Source organism: the organism of the source record quoted next, unplaced genomic scaffold, assembly GCF_019419815.1.
Source record: "Pyrus x bretschneideri cultivar Hongxiangsu unplaced genomic scaffold, Pyrus_bretschneideri_v1 Contig5, whole genome shotgun sequence".
Classification (NCBI taxonomy): Eukaryota; Viridiplantae; Streptophyta; class Magnoliopsida; order Rosales; family Rosaceae; genus Pyrus; species Pyrus x bretschneideri.
The window spans coordinates 3,663,662-3,685,457 of NW_025999787.1; the positions used below are offsets into that span (position 1 = coordinate 3,663,662).

Below are 21,796 nucleotides of genomic sequence, written 5' to 3' on the forward strand. Positions count from 1 at the left end.
GCAAGTGGGAGATTGTTGGAAATGTGCCCTAAAACCAATCATATGATGATACTTTACGGACATTTCAAACTAATGTAGTTTAAATGTAAAGGGCAAACATTATTGTTTGAGCCGTCTCATATAAATGTTATATGCTTAAACGATAAGTCCAAGGAATATGTGATTGGAAGAATGCGATCTAAAGAAGTTAGATTCATGAGACCATTCTTTCGTAGACACATCCTAAACGTTCCTGATCATAGGATTGCCAATTGGGCATTGACAGTCCGTTAAGATCAGTACGTGCTATGTCTTCTCTCAGGGAGAGTGACTAGTCTCGAGTCATTGGTGTGTGTGACATCAAGACAAGTACGTAGATGCTCAATAGAGAATGAGTTCACTGAACACGATCAACGAAGAGTTCTCATATTCATGTCACATGAGAACTCATGGTTGGGATAATGCAAATTAGTCTTTTGACCTGAGGCATCACAGTTGTCTTGTGGTTAGGTCCTTAATCTTTGATTATGTCAAAGTCACTCCATCAGGAGGGTGTCCACGACATTGTTGGGGTTAAGCCACTTAGCCATGGAGGCAAGTGAATGCGCAACAAGGGATCTCTAACCTTCAAACTGTTTGAGGGAGAATACTCTATGATATGATTAAGAATCTTTGGCCAAAGTATGAATGAGATTTAGGAATGTGTTCCAAATCACATTCAAGGTAATCATATAAGCACAAGACTCACATTGGATAGTAGACATGAATAAACTATCAAACCAAACAATGTGGTCAAGAGTATTGTATCAGAGAAAGACCGTATTGCATTTGTAATCCTAAAACTGAATAGGTTCTCCACCTCTTCTGATTAGCTTGGGTAACCATGACATGCTGCTAGGCGTCAACCATGGTTTGTGGAAGCCCTAAAAGTGTATTATCACTAACGGGAGAATTGAAAGTAAGTTTCAATTCACAATCGATTAGAAAGAGTTTTAATCGCCCACTGCCTCGCTAAAAGGAACCTAATGGATTGTTCACTGAGTAAGGTAGAGTTTGAAGAAACAACGGAGATGAGTAAGAATAATTAAATGGTTTAATTATTTATCTAAGGCTAGGATTAATTAATATGTTAATTAATCAAACGAATAAGTTCGTTAAAGACCTCGGGTTAGTTTTGGGCCGCAAGGCCCAATGGGATTTGAATGTCAAGCCCATTAACTCAAGTTGTATGACAATTTGAATAAACAAAGGGCTTGAAAGCCCAATAAACCCTATAGGCCGGCCATGTTAGAAGAATAGGGCTTTTGGTCCATTAGGTCACTTATTTGAAGGGACTATATAAAGGACTTTATAGCCTAAAATTCATTAAGGGTTGTTTTTGGGGAAAGGATGAGAACACAAGCTCTCCTTTCTCTCTAAAATTTCGGCCACCTTGGAGGGATGATCTAGCAATCAAACTCCTCCAAGGTCACTCATTTCTTCTTCATTATGCCTTGGTGATGAATCATTAGAGGTTCTCAATTTTGGGAACTTTGGAGAAACCTTTTTCATCCATCCAAATCCATAGATCTAAGATGCAAGGAATGAAGACCCTCACTTTGGGTGATTAGCCTTTGTTTAAGTACAAAGAGGAATCTACAAAGGTATATATTTCAACTCACTTTGTTTTGAGTTGATTATTGGTTCACCATTTTACTAGGCTTTGAACATTCATGGGTAATGTTTTGTTTTTAAGTGCATGCTAGCATGATTCCGCCTTTAATTTGTTAATTGCATGCTAATGATGTTGCTTAAATGAACATGTCATCTTCCAAAATAATCCTTCAAGGTTCACATCTAATTCAACCGAAAAGGCGTATAGGACAAAGCTCAAGGAAATTGGGGGACAATGTTTGAGCCTAAATTAACATTTTAGGCCGAATTAAGTCTCGGCAATCTCAACCTAATAGTGTTAAAGTAGCCAAGTCATAAACAAAGTAGGATTGTCTAAGAACTAGAGTGTGGCCAAGTCCCAAATAAAGTGTGACTATTTGAATATCAGGTATGGTGTTTTAATAGAAGCTCGAACTGATCAGGATTGGTTTTGGATGGTATATGAAATGATCCTCAAATGAGTTTAGGTTTAGAATCCTAGTTCAAGATAAGGAAGGTGAGACTCCGCAATAAAATTTCGGCTGAGAATAATTTCGAGTATATTCAGAGAATATGCCTAGGAAATGGAATATTATCATAATTTTATCAATCAACAGGCTTGGGCACCAAGAAATGTATACTATAAATACAGTAGGGTGTTCAATGTAGAAACCTCATTCGACACAACAAACAACTTAAACGCTCTACGGGAAAATCCTTGCTTTATGTGAAACCTTCTCACACTTTTTGAGAAAACACTAACTATTCACCTCCCATCAATACATATTCAGTTTGGACTAACAACACTGAAGTTGTAGAATCAAGTGATCAATGAGCATCTTCAGTTTGAATTAACATCATTACTTCTGGTTGGTTGGTTGGTTATTTATCCAAGTCTCAGGCGATAAAGAGTTTCTTACTTTTTCATAGAAATAGGCCATTCCATTAGCTTCCCAGCGAGTTGAAGTGTTCTTTGATAATTTATTCTTAAGTACATTTGAGTTTGGCATTTAGACCACTGAACCACATCCACCATAAAAATGTTTATCTTCGTTGTGTACTTGTGTCCCTATAGGCTAATACTGATTTGACGCACCTATATTCTTACGAATCTAGTTGAGGCAGCCGAACCTGGAGCAGGAGATCCTAAACTTTGTAGTGATCTAGGCAACCTTGTCTTTAAGTTCTAGAACCCAAGGCCGAGACGTATTCCTTCCCCGATCGTAATCACTACAGTACAGAAATCAGCAGCTCATTCAACACCACCATCAAATCTATTCTACTCGCCTAACCGAGCTCGGTTACAATTTGGCACGTCCACATTCACAGGACAAACATAGTTAGCTCATAGTTACTCGATATGCGCTTTGTTATTTTTAGGGTCAACAATATTGTTGAAGTTATTTTAATCGATATCGCTCTTCCTTAAATTAATAATGAGGGAGGAAATGAGGTAAATTTTAAAAAAAAAATGATCTCTTGACAACGTCCACGTAAGCTCTATATATGTAAGGAGCACCCCAAAATGGTGAAACATTCAAAATACCATAAATTGCCCCTCAAGAAGAGTGCTGCTAGATCCACTTCATTGTCCTATTTTCCCACCCACATTATAATTTCACCCACCATAAAAAGTTAAAAAATTGAAACACTATTTCTCCACCTAGTATTATACCTAAAATAACCTCAACTATACATTTAAATTCTTTTTAATTTGTAGTAGAATAAATATTAGCTAATAAGCCCAGCGACATTGTTTTGCAAACCCAGCAAAAGATACGAAGAGCTTCCTCCCGGCGATCTTGTTTTGCAAACCCAATGATGATGTTGGTCCATGAGACAGTGCTTCTTCTTGGCATCTGCTTGAATAACTTATAGGCGTTATCAATTAAACCGCATCTGGCATATATGTGTATGAGTACTCCCCAACTCACAACACTCCTTCCACGCATACCACCAAACACCCAGCGTGCATACAAATTAACCGAACTGGTCTGAACAAACACATTGGACCCAAACCCTCCCGTGCACATGTTCCCCTTCTCTCACCAACCTCAACCTTCCACTTATACATACGTATAGGTACAACCCATCAGCCTCCGCTTTCGAACACACTAGTCGTTCATACAATTTAACAGATTTTCGTGGTGTGGCCTATGATCATCTGCCTTCACACATAGTACCGGGTTTTCGACATTTTCAAAAACTTTGCGGGCATGATCAACACCCAAAAGCAACTTAGAATGATAAAATCCGAACAAGAATGTAGGTTTTTTGTGAGAGTCCATGAATTGTTATTTTTGGTGTGAATTAAGGGTGTACTTGGAGATCAATGGAAGCAAGTACTTTTTGGTTTTAGTCCTTACTAGAAAGTACTACCCGCACGTTGCTGCGGGATTGGAAAATGCATGAAAGATTATGTTAAAAATATAAAAAAGGTTGTGTTGTAGTAAATTGTTTCAATTTAGGTACAATGAATTGAAACCTTGAACAATCATACCCAATGTTGTGAATAAAGGTTTGTCCGGAGTAACAATGATTTTGTACCTGCATTGCGGTTCCTGCTAGAATAAGAACAAATTTACAAAATGATTTGCTTTTCAATCCAACATCATCCAAAACTATGAAATAACAGATTATATACGAAGATTAAAAAAAATAAAAAGAATTCACAGATTCAACTTTCACAACATATAAAACACGACTTTCACAATATTCAAATAAAAAAAAAATTGTTGGAGAAAAGGCTGAAAGGAAAAATCCAAAATTATTTACCTTGAGCATAAAGGGCTTCGAAAATTGTAGATAAAAGCCCCAAAAAATGAAGAGCAAAGTGTTCCGAAACAAAAAACAAAAGCAAATCATACAACCAAATGATCTTACGATATAAACAAAATATCCAAAATTATAAAAACAAAATTACAAAAAACAAAGAACAACGTGTTCTGAAATGAAAAACAGAAGCAAATCATATATAGCCAAAATTACAATGAATGATTTCATATTTTCTAGATAAATCGTATTCCCTTTCGTTATGTATGATAAACATTGAAAGTTATAGCATGCCAATTCCACAGATGCCAATTGCACATTGAAAGTTTGTATAGCTTTATTTTACAGAATACCAAGAGCCAAACCTGCAGAGCCACTGAACATGCACCATGGTTGAAGTTCTTAATAGCAATCTTTTCATCGCTTGGTAGCTCATATACCATGACATCGCCCATGTTTGTTCCAACTGAAATCATAAAATCGCTTATTACTAAAAGAGAAGCTATAATCCAACATTTGAAGCAATGACATAAAAAAGACATACAAATACAATAATTCACAATGAGTGGAATTGGAGGTCAGCTCTCTAGAGCTTACCAAGAAGTAAAATCTGTTGCACTGGGTGGAAATCCATACTCTTGACAGTTGAACCCGGACATAAAGTCATAACAACAGACCTGGGCAAGTCGTCAGAAGAGTAGGAACTCTGACCATGGCTCTGATTAGGATACGCAACAGGCAGCATATTTACTGGCAGATTATTGGCCTGTTAAAAATTGAGTTAACATAGAATCAATTACAAAAACTAAGAAGTTGAAACTTGAATTTTTTTTCTGTAAAATAAAGCTATACAAACTTTTGGCATCAAAGTTGCACATTGCTCATAAAAAAATAAAAAATAAATAGAAAAAAAAGGAACAGCAGGACCATTTGCATCATGTTTATAAGAAATAAAAATTGCTTTTAATTCTGTTAAGCATCCTTCCTCATCAGCCATGTTCAAGTATTTTGCATAATCTAAACTTACCTTTTTGTTACTGGCCTTTTAGGAAATAATTTCGCTACCTACCTTTTATGGAACAATACATTAAGGATATGAAATACATTTATTTCTGTAAAACTGAAATAATTCAATATTACACGGTCAAAAGAATATATGTCATAAGAAAGAAAAACTTCAAATTTAGCAATGTAACTCGGACTTCCATCAGATAAATCAGAATATGCAAAAATTAACGGATAGATTTATACCTCATATGTTATCCCGAAAGGTCTTGATCTCTTCAGAATGTGCTCAGAATCAGCCGTTTGATAGTCCATAGTTGGGTTACTGGTTGGAGGAGTCATGGGCACTTGATTGCAGCTATATGATAAGCTTTCTGCAGCTTCCTCTTGGGTGCCTAAAATTCAATTCAAGTTTAGACTTTGTACAAAACTGCATTAATTAGCTTCGCAAGAAAGATAAAAACTTTGCAGTAAAAATATAGCCTTTAATAAGTGATTTTAGATGGAAAGTCATTTTCTAACACAGCCCTTAAAAAGTTCATTGTTACAGTTAAGAGCAGACATTTCATTAGCCTTATAAAAAGTCTGAGAACAGAGTTGCTTTAAAAATAAGTCCTTTTGAAGAAGTGCTTAACCAAAGAGCCTCAAGGAATTTAGAAAATGCGACCAAAGTACCATACAAAACTTGATCTAAGGCAAGCGTAGCAAAAAATTGATCATAATTTTCGAAACGACATAAAAACTAACACTATTTTGTTGACAAATTTGTACGTAACACCTCAAGAATATTAAGATTATATGGTATGGAGTTGGACATGGCGAAAAATATAAAACTTACAGCAGAAAGATGCTTGGAAGCATCAACTATGAGAACTGGTCTGCCGTTAACATAAAGAAAGTCATGTACATTAGCTTTTCCAGTTTCGGCTATACCCTGCACTCAATCACAGTATTAGGGAACTACCAAAAATGAAACTTTAATCATAATTATATTGTATTTACAGCTTTTCAAGAAGATTTGTTAGCATGCTTTTACCTAATATTTGGAATGTAATTTCACACTTGTTTTCAAAAGCCTTCTAATAAGCCACTTTTTGTTCTATTGCAGTAATGTGTCCAATAACATCGTGTAATCTCAAAGAAGCTTATGATAATTAATATAATAAAACCTAAACAAAATACCAAACTCAACTCCGATATAATGAAGAGAACCGAAACAAAATACCAAACTCAACTCCGATATAATGAAGAGAACCGAAACAAAATACCAAACTCAACTCCAAAATAATGAAAAACTAAACAAAACTCTCCATTCAATAACCCTAGAAATTGAAATCGCTCACCTTGAGTACACAGGGCTTTGCAGCCTGGAAACAAAAGCCTCAAAATCCAAAAAACCACCATCTCCTGAAACCAAACCGTATTTAAAACAAACATTTCAAAGTAGAGGGAGGACATGCATGAGAAGAAGTCACCTTGCAAGCAGAGACTAAATGGTTTTTGTCCTTTTGATCACCCAAGTTGTTATTCGACTCAAGAAATCATGAAACCAACCACGCAATTAAATTAAGACCACAATGCACTAAATGACATTTACAACCACAATGCACAAAAACTAAAAACGAATTGAAAATGCTAAATAAATGTAAGTATTCATATCTAAATTTAATTTTGACAGATAATTTTCTTGCTGAAAAACTTTGATCTGCAAAACCAAACAACATTTTTCAACAAAAAAGAACTAATTTAACAAAGCAAATACAGTATACAAAAACAGCTATTCAATTTAGCTTCATTTAGAATACAGGAAATCCATTCAAAACGACCAAAAGGATAAAAATACAGAAGAACCAACCTTTTTGAAAGATCACTGGTTCCATCGTACGTTCAATAACTTTATCATGAACCAAATTATCTGAAATACAAACAAACTCCATTATCTAAATCAGAAGAAAACCAATACAGATTAACAGAGAAAAACACATTCACACACATGCATAATACAATACATACATACACAATACATAATTAAATGACATACCTTGATGGTCTGCGGACCTGCGACCTTGTTTCAAGAAGAGCAGAAGGGAACAATTTTAATGATGAGGCAGTACAAACTTCTGAGTGGGAACTGAAATTAGAAAAATGTAAATTTCAAACCATTTATAAGTCCCAAATCACAAAAGCCCCAAATTTAAACAAATTAAAAACACCCGGATGTACAACCCGAAGAACTCACCCAAAAGCCCTAGCTTTTCTGCCTAAAAAATTCCTTTAAATCAAACCGAAAAACTGAAGATGGTTACCTGAATTCAATAAAAATTAAAATATAATGAATTTACTCTTAACCATGGTTTTTTTAAGAATCATAAAAATCTAAAAATATCCCAAACGATCCCAAATTTTGGAACTGCTTTAAACCAACCTGCCATGAAATTATAGCCGCTTGAGAAATCTTCTTCAAATCAGACCGGAAGAGGCAGCACGGGCAGTTGGTTTCTGCTGTGCCTCTAATGTTGCTTCAGCCTTCTCCCTTGCTTCTTCACATGTTTCCATCCCTGAATTGCACTTGTCTGCTTCCCTTTGACACTGGGATGCAATCTTCTTAGCCTCCAGCAGAGCCATATGAGCTCGTTGCTGATTTTCCAAAGCTTCAACTTCCCGAAGCTTCAACTCCTCAGTCAAAAAATGCACAAATTCTTTAAACCAAAGGAGAATTCCAGAGATCCACCCGAGAGAAGCAGAAGAAGAGTGCCCCCCGTTCCCTTCCTTTCTATCATGGCGACACGTGCACAGAAGGGTAAATCCGTGATTTTACTATATAATACATAAAAGAGTCGAGAATTGTTAGCAAATGAAGGGTAATCACGTCAAAACACTATTAATGAATAGTACCATTCGGTTTGGATTTTAGTATATATTAGAAATAGTGCTTGTGCGTTGCTGTGAAATTACAAAATGTGTGAGCATAATATATACAGATATTTAAAGAATGACGGAGTTTGAATCAAGGGTGGATAAGGGCTTGTGAAAATGATGGCATTCAGACAAAACTCTGTATGAAAGTAAAGGAATAGAAAAAGAGAAATATGACACATACCATTTGTTTGGTGTTAACCAATGTGATTCAAATGTATCCATTACGACGATAGAAATTGAGGATCAGAAAGAATTCGACAAAATCACATATTTGAAATCAAAAATCAAAGCTGCCTAAATACCAAACTATTCATTAAAAATACTGAAAACTTAAAAATTAGATAAGTACATCAGTGAGTTTTGTAAGATCATCTATGTTGAAAACGTTTCAAACTAAATTTATTAAAGTAACTGATATCTTGTGATAGAGCATGAGAAAAACAATAAATACAAATTGGATATAATAAGGTACAATTGTTTGGTGACGTAAGAAAAAGTATTGGTTGATTCTAAAGAAAGTGAAATATGTTAAAATTAAAGTAATTGAAAAGGAAGTGTCATTGAATGAAACTGAAAATGTGGTAAAGTTATTAGATTTTTGAGTTCAAAATTTGATGTCATTGTTTAGGTATTTTGGTGTAAATGGCAAAATTCAATCAAACAGGTTTAAAAGTGACATGATACGTAAAAAAAGATGGATCAGATATATCTAGTTCGGTGGCTCTTAATTAAAACAAACAATATCATAGTTCACCAATGTGACAGAGATGCTTTGTGTGTGCAAGATTAGGAATGTGTGTAGACGTACTTACGCTACCAAAAAATCTAAGCAGAATTGATGACTGACTTTAACAACTAAAATCAGATACAACTTTTCAAAAATAAATCAAGGCCATGGGCACAGTTTGTCAATGAAATGATTTTAAGTTATACGTTTACAAGTAGGAGATAACAGATATTTGTATTGCATATCCTAGCAGAATAAGTGAATCTCAAGGAGAATTAGATTTATTCAATTTCGATAAAAAGAAAATGAATTAATGCAAAAACAACATTTGTGCACATTACAAAATCAAAATCAAGCAAAATCCACAAAACTAAGCCAAATGTAATCTGTAAAGATTTGGCATAACACAGTTTAATTCTGATAAATGCAAAATGATCACAAATAACTCACTCAAAAATAGGAAAGCAAAATGACCTAAAAACAACAAAATCAAAACCTCAAAATCAGAACAAAAATCGCAAACCACATAAGCAAAATGATTGAAAATAAAAAATCAACATGCATTAAAGCCAACAATGATCGGCAAAAGCATGGAAATCAATTAGGAAAAAAGGTTTTTATTTCGAAACTCACCAATTTGATCCTCTCAGCAACGACGAATTGGAATCGGCAACGTGGAAACACCGAATTTTGATAATTTAATCTCCAGGGCAGCAACCCAAGGAGCAGAACCAAGCCTCAGAAAATTGACTTCAGCTGGTTTCTATCCTTTGACACACCCGGACAAAGCCAGAATCAGAGAGGCAACACAAATTGAGAGACAGCAGTGGAATGGAAAACAAAAATCCACAGGATAAACTCGAAATAGAGAGTTGATCGACGATGGTTTCTATGGCTTGACAGGCACGGAGCAAGCCGTAATCGGTGAGGCACCACAAAGTGAGATAGACAAAGGGTAAGCTCGAGAAGAACAGAAGAGATCTAGATCTGTGAGAAAGCTGAGAAAAACCGAGAAGACTCAGTCCAAATAGAGCATGCATCGGTGACAGACGTGTGGAAGTAATGGCCAAAACCGGCAATTTGCTGTGGCAAAACCTGAAGAGAAGAGAAAACGGAGACAAAATAAAGGGCATTTCCGTCCTTTTTCTATTTCTGAACAGTGCTAAGACTCAACTGAGTTTTAGTTTATAGGGAAAATTTGAAATAGGTCCAATTTTTAGTGACTTTTGAATTTTGAAATAGGTCCAATTTTTAGTGACTTTTGACTTTTGAAATAGATCTAATTTTTAGTTACTTTGGACCCATTTCAAAAAACCCCTAGTTTATATAATGTAAATATAAATATGTCATTTTATAAGAAGGTAAAAAGGGCATCAAATTTTTTATTAAAATATGGGTGAGGGGAGAAGACAGTGGAATGAAATTATTAGCTCTCCTCAAGAATTTTAAAACTACAATTGAATTACAAGGAGTTATAATAATTCAACAAATATTAAATTTGAATGAAATTAAAATTTTAAACTTTAGAAAGAAAAAAATTAACAAAACCCCACATTAATGGGTGGTTTATGTTTAACTTCTAATTTATTCAAGAAAAAAAAATTTCTATTTTTTTTTCAATTTTTTTTTAATATATATATATATATATATATATATATAGAAAACACTTGAATTTCTTAGGGGGTGTAGTCAAAACTAAGATTTTAAAGGATTTTAAAAGTGACAGATTTGATAGGATTTAAGAGGATTAAAGACTCCTACAAAATTCATATGGATTTTAAAGAATTTGAATGGATTGTGGTGGATTGTGGTGGATTGTTTTGGGTGGATTTGAAATTCTAGGGGTGAGGTTGGATTCTTTTGAGTCTTGATTATATATATTTTTTGCTCTCAAATTCTACAAAATCCACAACTTATTGAAATCCTCCAAAATCTTAATTTTTTTAATACACTTAGGTTTGGATGGATTTTAAAATCCTTTAAAATCTTTTAATTAACTACACCTAGATTTGAATGGATTCTAAAATCTTTTAATTTACTACACCTAGATTTGAATATATTCTAAAATCTTTTAAAATCTTTAATTGACTACACTAGGATTTTAAAGTCTTTTAAAATCCTCTCAAATCCGAGTTTAACTACATCCTCTAATTTATTTTGTAAAAAATCATAAATAAAAAAAATTAATTTAACATTCAAAGGCGAAGGGGCTAGTATATTATTTATTGGTTTGTTTGTTTGTTTGTTTTTTTTTTAATTTTTACTTGTTTTATTTTTTTAATTTTTATTAAATTATTTTAAAAAATAATAAACTTACAAAACCACCCAGTCCCACTACGCGGGTGTTTTGTTCTTTTGAAATCCTAATGGGAGAAAGACAATTTTGAGGTTATGAAAACTTCATTATTTCGCCTTCTCCCTATTTATATCACTTTAAATAAACATTAGAGAAATTGGATAAAATGCATTAGAATTCAAATATCAGAAGAGTTGCTACGTAAACTACGTCAACATCCCTTTCACATTTCTTCTCAGCCTAGATGTTCCTCCTTTCCCTCCAAATTCACCTTATTTTTTTCTAATTCGACATCTAGTAACATGGCTCCGAATAATTGGATGAAATTGGTTCAAATATAATTTAGGGGTAAATTAGCTATTTCCAAACAGTTTAAGTGCTAAATTTGGAGATTTATAAAATAATGAAAATATGGTGATAGTTCAAGATGGTAAGAAAATATTTTTGCTCACCTCCTAAAGTGGGGATGAGGTTCACCCTCCATTGGTTATTGTGAGGTTAGTTTTAACTTTGAAATTTGTGTCTTAAATGAATTAAATCAAACTAATCTAACGATAAATAATATAGGGTGAGCATTGCCTCCACGGTTGGGGATGAGCAAAATGTGTTGAGAAGTCAACGATATCGTTCCTGATATCTTGGCTTAGTTTTAGGAAACTATTTTGTAAATTATTTGTAATTGATTTGTGAATATTTGTAATCCTAGAATGTAGGCTAGGTTACTTCCTCGGTAAGGACTCTCATTGTATAAAGTCTCTTAGTATCAAATGAAGAAATTAACTTCTGCAAATATTCTTTGCACGATTCTTTACAAAATGCACTCAAGAGGACAAATTGCAGTTTAACAAAGTAAACAAAGAAAAGAAACATACCGATACCGCTTTAGTTGTAAAAATGTAAATGTCAAAATTCAACATTATATCTTGGAGAAAAGTAATAGGGCTTAGGTACCGCATGACTTGTTGGCCTTAGACTCTTAATATGCATTTGCTTCAGGTCCATAAGACTAGTTTCCCCGTAAGATTGACGGACTAACATGTTTGCATTAGTGTCAATTCCACTTCCACTAGCTTTTTCTTCAGACTCATCACCTGATCCACTTGCTTCTTCTTCAGACTCATCACCTGATCCATTGGTTTTGGGCTCATTGGCTTCAAAATTATCATGGTGTCTTTCTTCTTCTTCTTCTTCTTTTGGTTCCCCTGGCACGATGACCAATGCCGTCTCAATGCAAGATGAGGCCTAAGACGAAAATGAAATGAGGCCTTCCAAATGTAGTACTTTAATATAATTTCTTTTAATAAACTAGGAAAACTAGGAGAATAAGGAAACTTTTGCTTTTTTCTTCTCTTTTTTCGAGTATACGATGAAGATGCAATTTTAAATATATATGTAAAAAAACATGAGGCCTATTTCAAAGTGAGAGGTCCAAGGAACAGGCCTTACTCTCTTTGCCTCAGTGCTGCCGCTGACAATGACAAGACCACATTTGAATCTCTCAGCATCTTCGACATACAATGGGTATATCCCACACTTCTCCACCTTCATGTAGGAAGTGGGTTCGCCGGAATCCTCATCCACCAGGCAGAATTCAACAGAGGCTTCATTGGCAAGGTTGCAAAAGTCAGGGGAGCATTTTTTTGCTACCTCTTCACTTTTAAAGGCCTCATTCCATAGGTACACGTGACGTTGGTCGTAACAGTAGTCATTCAATTTCCAACTGGCTTGTCTGATATCGAGTTCACTAGTGAACATTTCGTGGCTTTCACCCTTGAATTTGACGTTGAAACTAGCTCTTACCATCCAGTTCAGCTGGCAGTTCAACTCCCAAGAAACAACAACAGCGAGCGCGAAACCCAATAAACCTGTTCGAAACCAATCTTGACGAAGCTCGATGATTACCGAAGATTCCTCACTTCGATAGCTGAACCAATTTGGAATTTTTTTTCCCGGACATACAATGCTAACCAAAGGCCAATAACTGTAATACTCCTGTAATATTTATGGGAATTACATTATTTAAATTTATGGGAGCTGTCAGCTGCTCCAACATTAATTTGGTGAGAGCACAGAAACATATATTCAATTCAACAACACAAGTGAGAAAGAAAAAGGGAGACATACATGGTCGTGGTCTTCATCAGCATCTTCTTCTTCATCTTCTTCTTCTTCTTCTTCTTCTTCTTCTCCTCTTAACTTTGACGATGCAATTGCCACTTGCATAATTCTAAGCTGTGCATCATCCATTATGTTGCTCCTTGCATTTTGATCCAAATTTCGGCAATTAGAAAAATCAAGTTCTCCAAAATATTCATATTTATCCCAACCTTGTGTGTAGTGTGTGGTCCTTGAACTTGACACCGTCTTCAGTGACGTGCAGCCATGTGCTTGAAGTAAACGTACTACTGGGAGCTCTGGTAAAGATTGAAGCCACTTGCAGCCAATTAAGCAGAGTGTAGACAACTGAGAAGCTTGTTTGATGCACGCAGGTAAGCTCCTAATCATGCTTCTACTCAGATCTAAATCTCGCAATGAGGTTGTGCAAACGAAGCCATCGGGGATTCCTAATATACTGCTGCGACTGAGATTTAGTACTTCCAAAGAGAGCAAACCGACAGAGTTGGAAGGCAATTTTTTAAGTTTCCGACAGGCATAAAAGCTGAGAATTTTAAGATTGGTCAAATTGTAGATACTTCTTGAGACTACTTTAAGGTTCTTGCACATACCAAGATCTAATCTCTCAAGCCCAACTAGATTTCCAACAGACGAAGGAAGCTTTTCGACCGCTGTGCCTTCCAAACTAAGAAAGTTCAGATGTTCCATTGGCTCCAAGATTTGAGGGAATTTGTAAAATATTGAGCACCATTTGAGGTCAAGACTCTCAAGATATTTCAACTTACAAATGCTCTTTGGGATACTTAAAAGCCTTCTGCAACCGTTCAATTTAATTCTTTTCAGCGCAGGGAGAAACTTGATTGACGAGTGTAGCTCTTGAACAGCTGTTTTATTTAAAATAAGAGACTCCAAATGTTCGATTGGGTCCACAATCTCTGGGAAGGATTCAAGTTTAGAGCACCTAGACAGATCGAGTTCCTTGAGAGATTTCAACTTGCAAATGTTCGTAACACTGAAGAGACTCGTGCAGCTTCCAACATCAAGATAAGTAAGCTTGTCAAGATGTTGAAAATATGAAGGAATTTCAACCAAACTTTCACAGCCACGAAGATTTATTTGCCCAATTTTTGGACTCCCAGAGAGATTTGGAACTTTAGTTAGATCGCTAGAGTACTGTAGATTGATGACTTCTAAGTTCACAAGTCCCTGTAACACAATTAAAGATAACTAATAAGCGTGATTTTCTACAATGCAATTTATACAAGAACTAAAATAAACATACATACCTTGTCTTCTTTCCAAAGCTGCTTAACCAGGCTATCGGGCATATGAAGCTCAACTAGTTTTTCAGGAGAAAAATTTGACGGCAAATATTTCAATGGATATCGATTCCAGTAAAGATAACGAAGAGAATTGGGAAGATCTAGAGAAGTGGTTAATGTGCTGTTGTTTCCAAAATGTTCAGAATAAACCACAATTAGCATTATTAGGTTAGGCATCACTTTGAAGTCTGCATGTTTCAATGGTCGCTTTTCAATTTGCCAACATTTAATCAATATGGCTTGAACAATTGGAGTTCCCTGACAGTAAGAGCAAAGTTTAAATGTGAATATATATACAACAAAAATCAATCAAATTAAACTTTCAGGAATCTGACTTTTTTTGCTATGAATGAGTTATTTGGTGTTTTATCAAATAGAGTTCACTATTTATTTTTAGTAGAAAAAGAAAAGAAAGAAATTGAATGTAGTTGGCTCTTACCGAGTTACTTTCCAGTAAATGGTAAACATCCTCATCGTTGAACAACCTATTACGTTTACCAGGATCTTCAATACATTGTTCGTGAACAATTGTGTAACCCATTTCTTGAATCAAATCATGCATCTCTATGATTTCCTGTGCTGAGTCAATTGATATGAGAGACATGTCAATGAGAACTCTAATTCCGGCTGCCGCAAAGAATCCACGAATGCCTAACATTTTTTTTACATACTTCACATTCTTCCCTTTATGAAAACAAGCTATATCTAAAAATATCTCCTTTTCATTTCTTCCCAATCGATCATAACTTAGTCGCAACACTCTCTGGATATTTTCATTGGGAAATTGTTTCAACTTGTTCAATTCATCTTCCCATTCTTCTTTGCTCTTGCAATTTAGGAGTGAGGACCCCAGAGTTATAAGAGCTAAAGGAACACCTCCAGCATAACCCACCGCCTTTTCTGCCAACTCCTTATAATCTATTGTAGGAGTATTCTTGAAAGCACGTGAATGAAATAGCTGAAGAGCGTCATCTGGTTTTAATCCCTCGACCTCGTAGATCTTATCCTCTTCAACAGTTTGTCGAAGTGTGCTCTTATCTCTACTTGTGATAATTATTCTACTTGCAGTGCCATACAGAAGACAATTGCTAGCTAAACGTTCCATTTGCATTGAATCACTCGCATCATCAAGAACAATGAGGACCTTTGTACGACTAAGCCTTTCTCGAACAAAAGTTGATCCTATGGACAGACCTTCCTCCTTTAGTATCTCTTTAAGAAGTGTTTTTTCCAAGTGATCTAGTCCATGTGGTTGTTCTGAGTTCTCCCTGACATTTCTAAGAAAACAACAGGCTTCAAATTTAGAAGAGAGTCTATGAAATACAGCTTCAGCAAGAGTGGTCTTGCCAATACCAGCCATACCCCAAATACCTATAGTGATGCAAGCGTCCTGTGAATGAATGCCTAATAGTGATTCAATTTGCTCGATGCGGCTTTCAATTCCAACCAAACCCTCTAAATTGCATGATGATTCACATTTCAATCTGGTCCAAATGTGATCAACGACTTTCTTAATTAGATCTGCTTCCGTCTCCGTTCTGGCATATTTAAGTATGATTATGTACGAAAGCAAAAATTAGTCTTAAATATGCCTTATCAAATCTTGGCACAAATCAAATTGTCACAAGTTTAAACAAAATTATTATTTTATACAGAGTAGTGTTATTCATACCATGTTTTTATATCACATTTCTATATCACCTTAAGTGGCATTTGATGTGGACAACCACATCATTTGAAAAATTTGCAAAACCCAAGGAAAATAAGGAGAAAAACTCCTCGTATACAACAATTATTATTTAATTAAATAGTTTTTTTTTTCTTAATTATTAGTTTATTAAATAATGAACTAAATTTAAAAATCTGATTAATTCAAATGATGTGGATGTCCACATCAAATGCCACCTAAAATGGTATGAAAATGTGGTACAAAAATATAGCATGAATAACATTACTCTTTTATACAAGTTAAATAAATAGTTACCTTAATTTTTCTGAATAAGGAAACCCAGACAGACTGGCTGCAGTGGTCAAAGCATCCCTCCACTTTTGCACCTCATCGATTCTGTCGTTGAAACGTTTTTCAAGTTGAGCAAATGCACGTGCATAATTCCCGCGCTGTCGTCGTACATCAGATGGATTGATGTCATAGAATATGGGTATAACTATCTGGCCAGATTTTTCCTTGCATTTGAGTACATGCACAAGTTCCTTCAGACACCACGTGGAAGAAGCATAGTCTTGTGAGAAAATGATCACCGAAAGAGTGGATTTCTCGATTGCCTCTAGAAGGGCAGGTTCGATTTCTTCTCCTCTCTGGAGGTTGCAATCCATGTAGGTTTCAATTTTCCTCTGAACTAAGGCAGCATGAAGATGGCTAGTAATATTAAAGCGGGTGTCCTCACCTCTGAAACTGATGAACACATCATACTTTTCCTGGCGAGGGGGGTTATCAGCATGAATATCATCATCAGCCGCAGCAGCACCAACACTAGCAGCACCAGCAGAAGACGGAGAAGAAAATCTTAACGATCTGCAGCACATGTGCAAGAGAGGCATGATACACTCCATCGCTCTCTATCTGTCTGTCTCTGTCTCTCTGTCTCTCTGTCTTTCTCTCTGTCTGTCTGGCTGTCTGTCTCTTTGTCTCTGTCTCCCTCTGTGCACTAAGCATAGACAGAGAGAGCTAGAAGTTGGGAAGCAAGCAAGGGAGGAGAGAGCAGTTGCCCGCAGAGACTAGATCAGTTTTGAGTTCAGCAATTGTACTTTTTTGAGGTCGGCAATTGTACTTTTTGACTTGACGTGCACAGAGTACCGAAAGTTCGGAGTACTCTATACGGAATCTCCAAGAAAATCATCAAAGAATGATGACAAACAACAGTAGAAATGAAGCCCGAGTCAAGCACCTTCCGCGAACAAAAATTCAAAACGTTCACACAAATGAAGAAAGACAAATAAAGGGCACATCATCATCAGTTCATATATTTCATTAAAGCCGACGACTCACGCAACTCTTCAATTAAAGATAGACGCAAACCAAAACATTTGAAATGAACGAGCGAACCTTGAGATAGAAAACGTACACCTCCCAAATTGGCTTTGGTGAACTAGAGTTATTAGAAAAACATGTGGTTGATTTGCCCTTATAATTAGAACATTTCTCTTCAACTCACTGTGTGTCATGTTCAAATCCTCTCCTCTTCCCTTAGCATAGATTGGTGTAAAATATTGGTTATAATTAAATTTAAAAAAAAAAAAAAAAAAAAAAAGCAAGCTCTTTCCCATTCAATTGACGTGTTTACACCTTTTACGTTCAAAATTTTGAATTTTCTCAGTTAGTGACCAATTTCTTTTAAAAATTTCCAAGCACTTTCGACTGAGTATCTTTTTATAATTCCTAAAAAAAGAAGAAAAACAAGTAAATTTCACACTACAAAATCATTGAGGACTAAGAATATAGTCGTATACTACTGAAGATTGCTTGAGATTTAAAATTTGTTTTTCAGATGTTATAGAGGAGGTCATAAGAGAGCCCATAACTTAGCCTAAAAGTGAGCAAGATCATGTCATCCTTACGAGAATAACTTCCACGCCATCATGTGTCCCATGCCAAATTAATTCATATATATATATATGAAGACATTATATCATATACATACAAATATATATATATATATATATATATATATATATGAAAACGGGCTCATACAAGACACCAATGTGATAATGTGCATGTGCTATGAAAGTGCTCATCGGTGGAGAATCTCTTAACAAAACATGTGACCCCTTGTATTTTTTGTCTCACCCTAATTTGAGAGTTGCCCAAGAATTAAGATGGGACAATTAGTTAGCGTATTAAACAATACAATCAGTTTGACAAACTCACATGTCCATATCGAAAAGGAACCAACTGTAGTAAAATTAATGAGGTTCCAATCCTAGTTTATAGGACCTGGATTAAAGTTAGCTGCAATATATAGGTCAGAAGCTAGCTATCTAGGACACGTTGTACTTCACTAAGGATTTGGAACATGCCAACCCCCGTTATGAAAAGCTTAACTGAAAAAAAAAAAAAAGAAAAAAAAAAAAAAGGCGACTGCATATTATGACGTTGGATCTCTCCCGCTTGAGGAGACCACGGGCAGCAGCACCTGTTCTATGTGCAACGGAGGTTACCAACCAGGCCATGTGCCTTCTTATAAATCATTGATCGTATATGTTTTTTTATTTGGAAAGTGTTACTGACACTTCAAAAATCTCATTCTACACTCCTCACAAATGTAATTTTTCTTTTCAAATATAGAAAGTTTGGAGTGTAGAATGTGATTTTTGAAGTGCCAATAACAATTCCTTTTTTTTTAAAAGAAAACCAATGACAAGGGTTTCAAAACTTTAAATCTTAACAAAAAACCATGTAATAACTTTATTTAATGATTAAGACAAAATCTAACAATAAATCAATCCAATTTAAATAGCACAAATATTGAGTTTCCAATTTTGCCCATGATTGCAAGCTTTTGTCCGTTTAATATATTTCTTTTTATGGATGTCCTATTTTGTCTACTTTCCCCATATCTTCCTGACATTCGAAACCTTTCAATTTTTTTTTTTAATTTCACATCGCAGCTCCATCTCTGTAATCATGCAAAATTCACATATCAGATCCCCAAACTTCATTTTGAGTTGTCTCTATCTCGGCGGCGAGGCAGTACGGAGTGACCAATATTGACTGTCGAGCCAACGAAAGTTGATATTCAGGGGACATTCTGGATTCATCTAGGGCTCGTGGACATCTTCCACCACAAAATTCAAAAATTCGAGGAATTCGTGGACAAACACCTCAAACCAGATCTCGTTTGCGCCATTGCAAAACAGTACTGTTTCGTAGACCCTCACCCAACTACTTTATCGAAGCCATTTTCTGTGGTTTTCTTTGCCGACATTACCAAGCTCCAATTGCAGCAAATTTAATTGCTCATCAAATTTAATTGTATTATGTTTTTTTTTTGGGGAGTGATTCTTGTTTTGCAAAGATAAGGTGTTCGAGCAACACAAATTTTTGTATCCTTTTCTATTTTCCCTCTTTTGTTATGATTAATTAAAGTTTACCAGCGTGTGATTTTTTTTTTTTTTAATTCGGCAATTGGGAAATGCAATCCCATTTGGTGATGTTTGGTTGTTGAAGGTGTTTTCTTGACTTTTATTTAAATTAAAGCTCGGATTTGCATAAGAACATGTAGAATTTGGAGAAAATAGTGTGACCAGTCTTAGGACTTTGGTTAATCTTGGCTCTCAAGTTCGTGTAAGAGTATAACTTGAATTCATTAAATCATTCAATGTTCTTGTTTTATGACTATGGTTGAAAAAGATGTGGTATATGGACCTGAAAGTTGTAGACTATGTAGTCCTTTGATCTTGAAAATTGTAGTTGTACACCCATGGATGTATTTCATATGGATCAATTATACTTCCATTGACACGGCTAAACATAATCTCGCTTTTCACATTCGGTAAAATTGAATGATGGAATAATCACTATATTGTCTTTATCTTGACACACACATGGGATGATTACATGATCACCATATTAAGATGCTTGTAAAATGATAGAGATCGAAAAAAATAATTCTCATGGTCCTGCCGAACATTGCTTGTTTATATGGGGTTTTCACATTTTTTTTGTCTGCTACATCACGTGTAATGTAACATACCTTTTCAAAAAGGATGAGAAGCATCTCTATATTTAAAGCCAAACCTAAAGTGAATAGTGTTTTTGGAATCACAAGCTTCACCAAAAAGAAGTGGACAAAAATGCCCCTAAAACCAAAAAGTTCAAAAGCAACCCAAAATAATGCATCAAATGTGGTAGGGATATTTTCATCATTTTAACAGTGTTTTTTTAATGATTAATTTTTTTTGTATAGTTTTTTCTTTCAAATAATTAGTACCTCACAATAGGCTAGCAATAATGTGATTCAATTAGTTGTTCATTAAATATTATTTTTTCTATTTTAAAACACGTTCAAAACATCTTAAAAGGCTACAATGTCGATTATAAGAAAGGTCTTTCACATGCAGATAATAATGTGATTAAATTAGTTGTCAAATGATTGTTTTTTTAACAAACGATATTATCTACACTAAGGGGGACGGGGGTGGGCTTAACCTCACAATGGGTTAATAATAATATGATTCAGTCAGTTGTTTATTAAATATTATTTTCTCTATTCTGTATAATTAGTACGTCAAAATAAGCTAGTAATAATGTAATTCAATCAGTTGTTCATTAAATATTATTTTCTCTATTTTTAAACACGTTCAAAACATCTTAAGAGGTTGTAATGCCGGTTATAAAAAAATGTCTTTCACACGCGAATAATAATGTGATTAAATTAGTTTTCAAATGATTGTTTTTTTTTTTGAACAGATGATATTATCTACACTAAGGGGGAGGGTGGTGGGCTTAGCCTCACAATGGAATAGCAATAATGTGATTCAATCATTTTTTTTATTTTGAACAAACGATATTATCTACACTAAGGGGAGGGAGTGGGTTTAGCCTCACAATAGGCTAACAATAATGTGATTCAATAAGCTATGTATTAAATATTTTTTTCTCTATTCTTACTATAAATTCAATAGAGACCGATTTTATTATATGAATTTAGCTACTTTAATTGATTTATGAGGGATTTCTTCTAGCATGATCTAATATCAAGTTCTAAAAAACGCTAGGCGTTAGTCGGGTGGCGGGCAGAGGCCTAGCGCCTAGGCGGATTTATGGAAATTTATTATATATCTTGTAAATAAGTGTCTATTTACACCTAAAAAAAACTATATTTCTATAGATAATAAAAGAATGATAAAATACAAAAATAAAAGTAGCAAACTACACAAAGTATATACATCCAAAAAGACCTTAAATGTGTAGTTATTTACAAAGAAAACCCTAACCTAAAGATGATAAAAGATTCGACAACAACTTCTAGATATTTTGTTTAATTTATTATATATATTCTCAATCCATTA

General features: G+C 34.8%; 2 protein-coding genes across 6 annotated transcripts; both read right to left on the bottom strand.

Moving 5' to 3' along the window:
- Positions 1 to 4,016: 4,016 nt before the first annotated feature.
- On the bottom strand, positions 4,017 to 7,956 carry LOC103928638 (topless-related protein 4-like). Of its 5 annotated transcripts, XR_007252479.1 has the most exons (10): positions 7,814 to 7,956; positions 7,628 to 7,694; positions 7,430 to 7,519; positions 7,244 to 7,303; positions 6,732 to 6,795; positions 6,227 to 6,266; positions 5,635 to 5,783; positions 5,411 to 5,448; positions 4,981 to 5,149; positions 4,369 to 4,849 (listed from the first exon to the last, which is right to left on the bottom strand). XR_007252479.1 is itself a non-coding variant. In XM_048568954.1 (8 exons), exons 4-8 carry the CDS (start codon positions 7,266 to 7,268, stop codon positions 4,071 to 4,073), a joined length of 546 nt encoding a protein of 181 aa, XP_048424911.1. In that variant the 5' UTR covers positions 7,269 to 7,303; positions 7,430 to 7,519; positions 7,628 to 7,694; positions 7,814 to 7,956; the 3' UTR covers positions 4,017 to 4,070. The 5 variants fall into 5 exon arrangements, 2 of the variants coding, with proteins under 2 accessions (XP_048424911.1, XP_048424910.1); XR_007252477.1 differs by lacking the exon at positions 5,411 to 5,448; XR_007252478.1 differs by lacking the exon at positions 5,411 to 5,448 and having other exon boundaries at positions 6,227 to 6,322.
- Positions 7,957 to 10,015: 2,059 nt separating this feature from the next.
- LOC103928637 (disease resistance-like protein DSC1) lies at positions 10,016 to 17,484 on the bottom strand. The gene is made up of 7 exons (XM_048569303.1): positions 16,752 to 17,484; positions 15,207 to 16,305; positions 14,732 to 15,025; positions 13,455 to 14,651; positions 12,733 to 13,322; positions 12,422 to 12,572; positions 10,016 to 10,129 (listed from the first exon to the last, which is right to left on the bottom strand). Exons 1-7 carry the CDS (start codon positions 17,336 to 17,338, stop codon positions 10,016 to 10,018), a joined length of 4,032 nt encoding a protein of 1,343 aa, XP_048425260.1. The 5' UTR covers positions 17,339 to 17,484.
- Between the last annotated feature and the right edge of the window lie 4,312 nt (positions 17,485 to 21,796).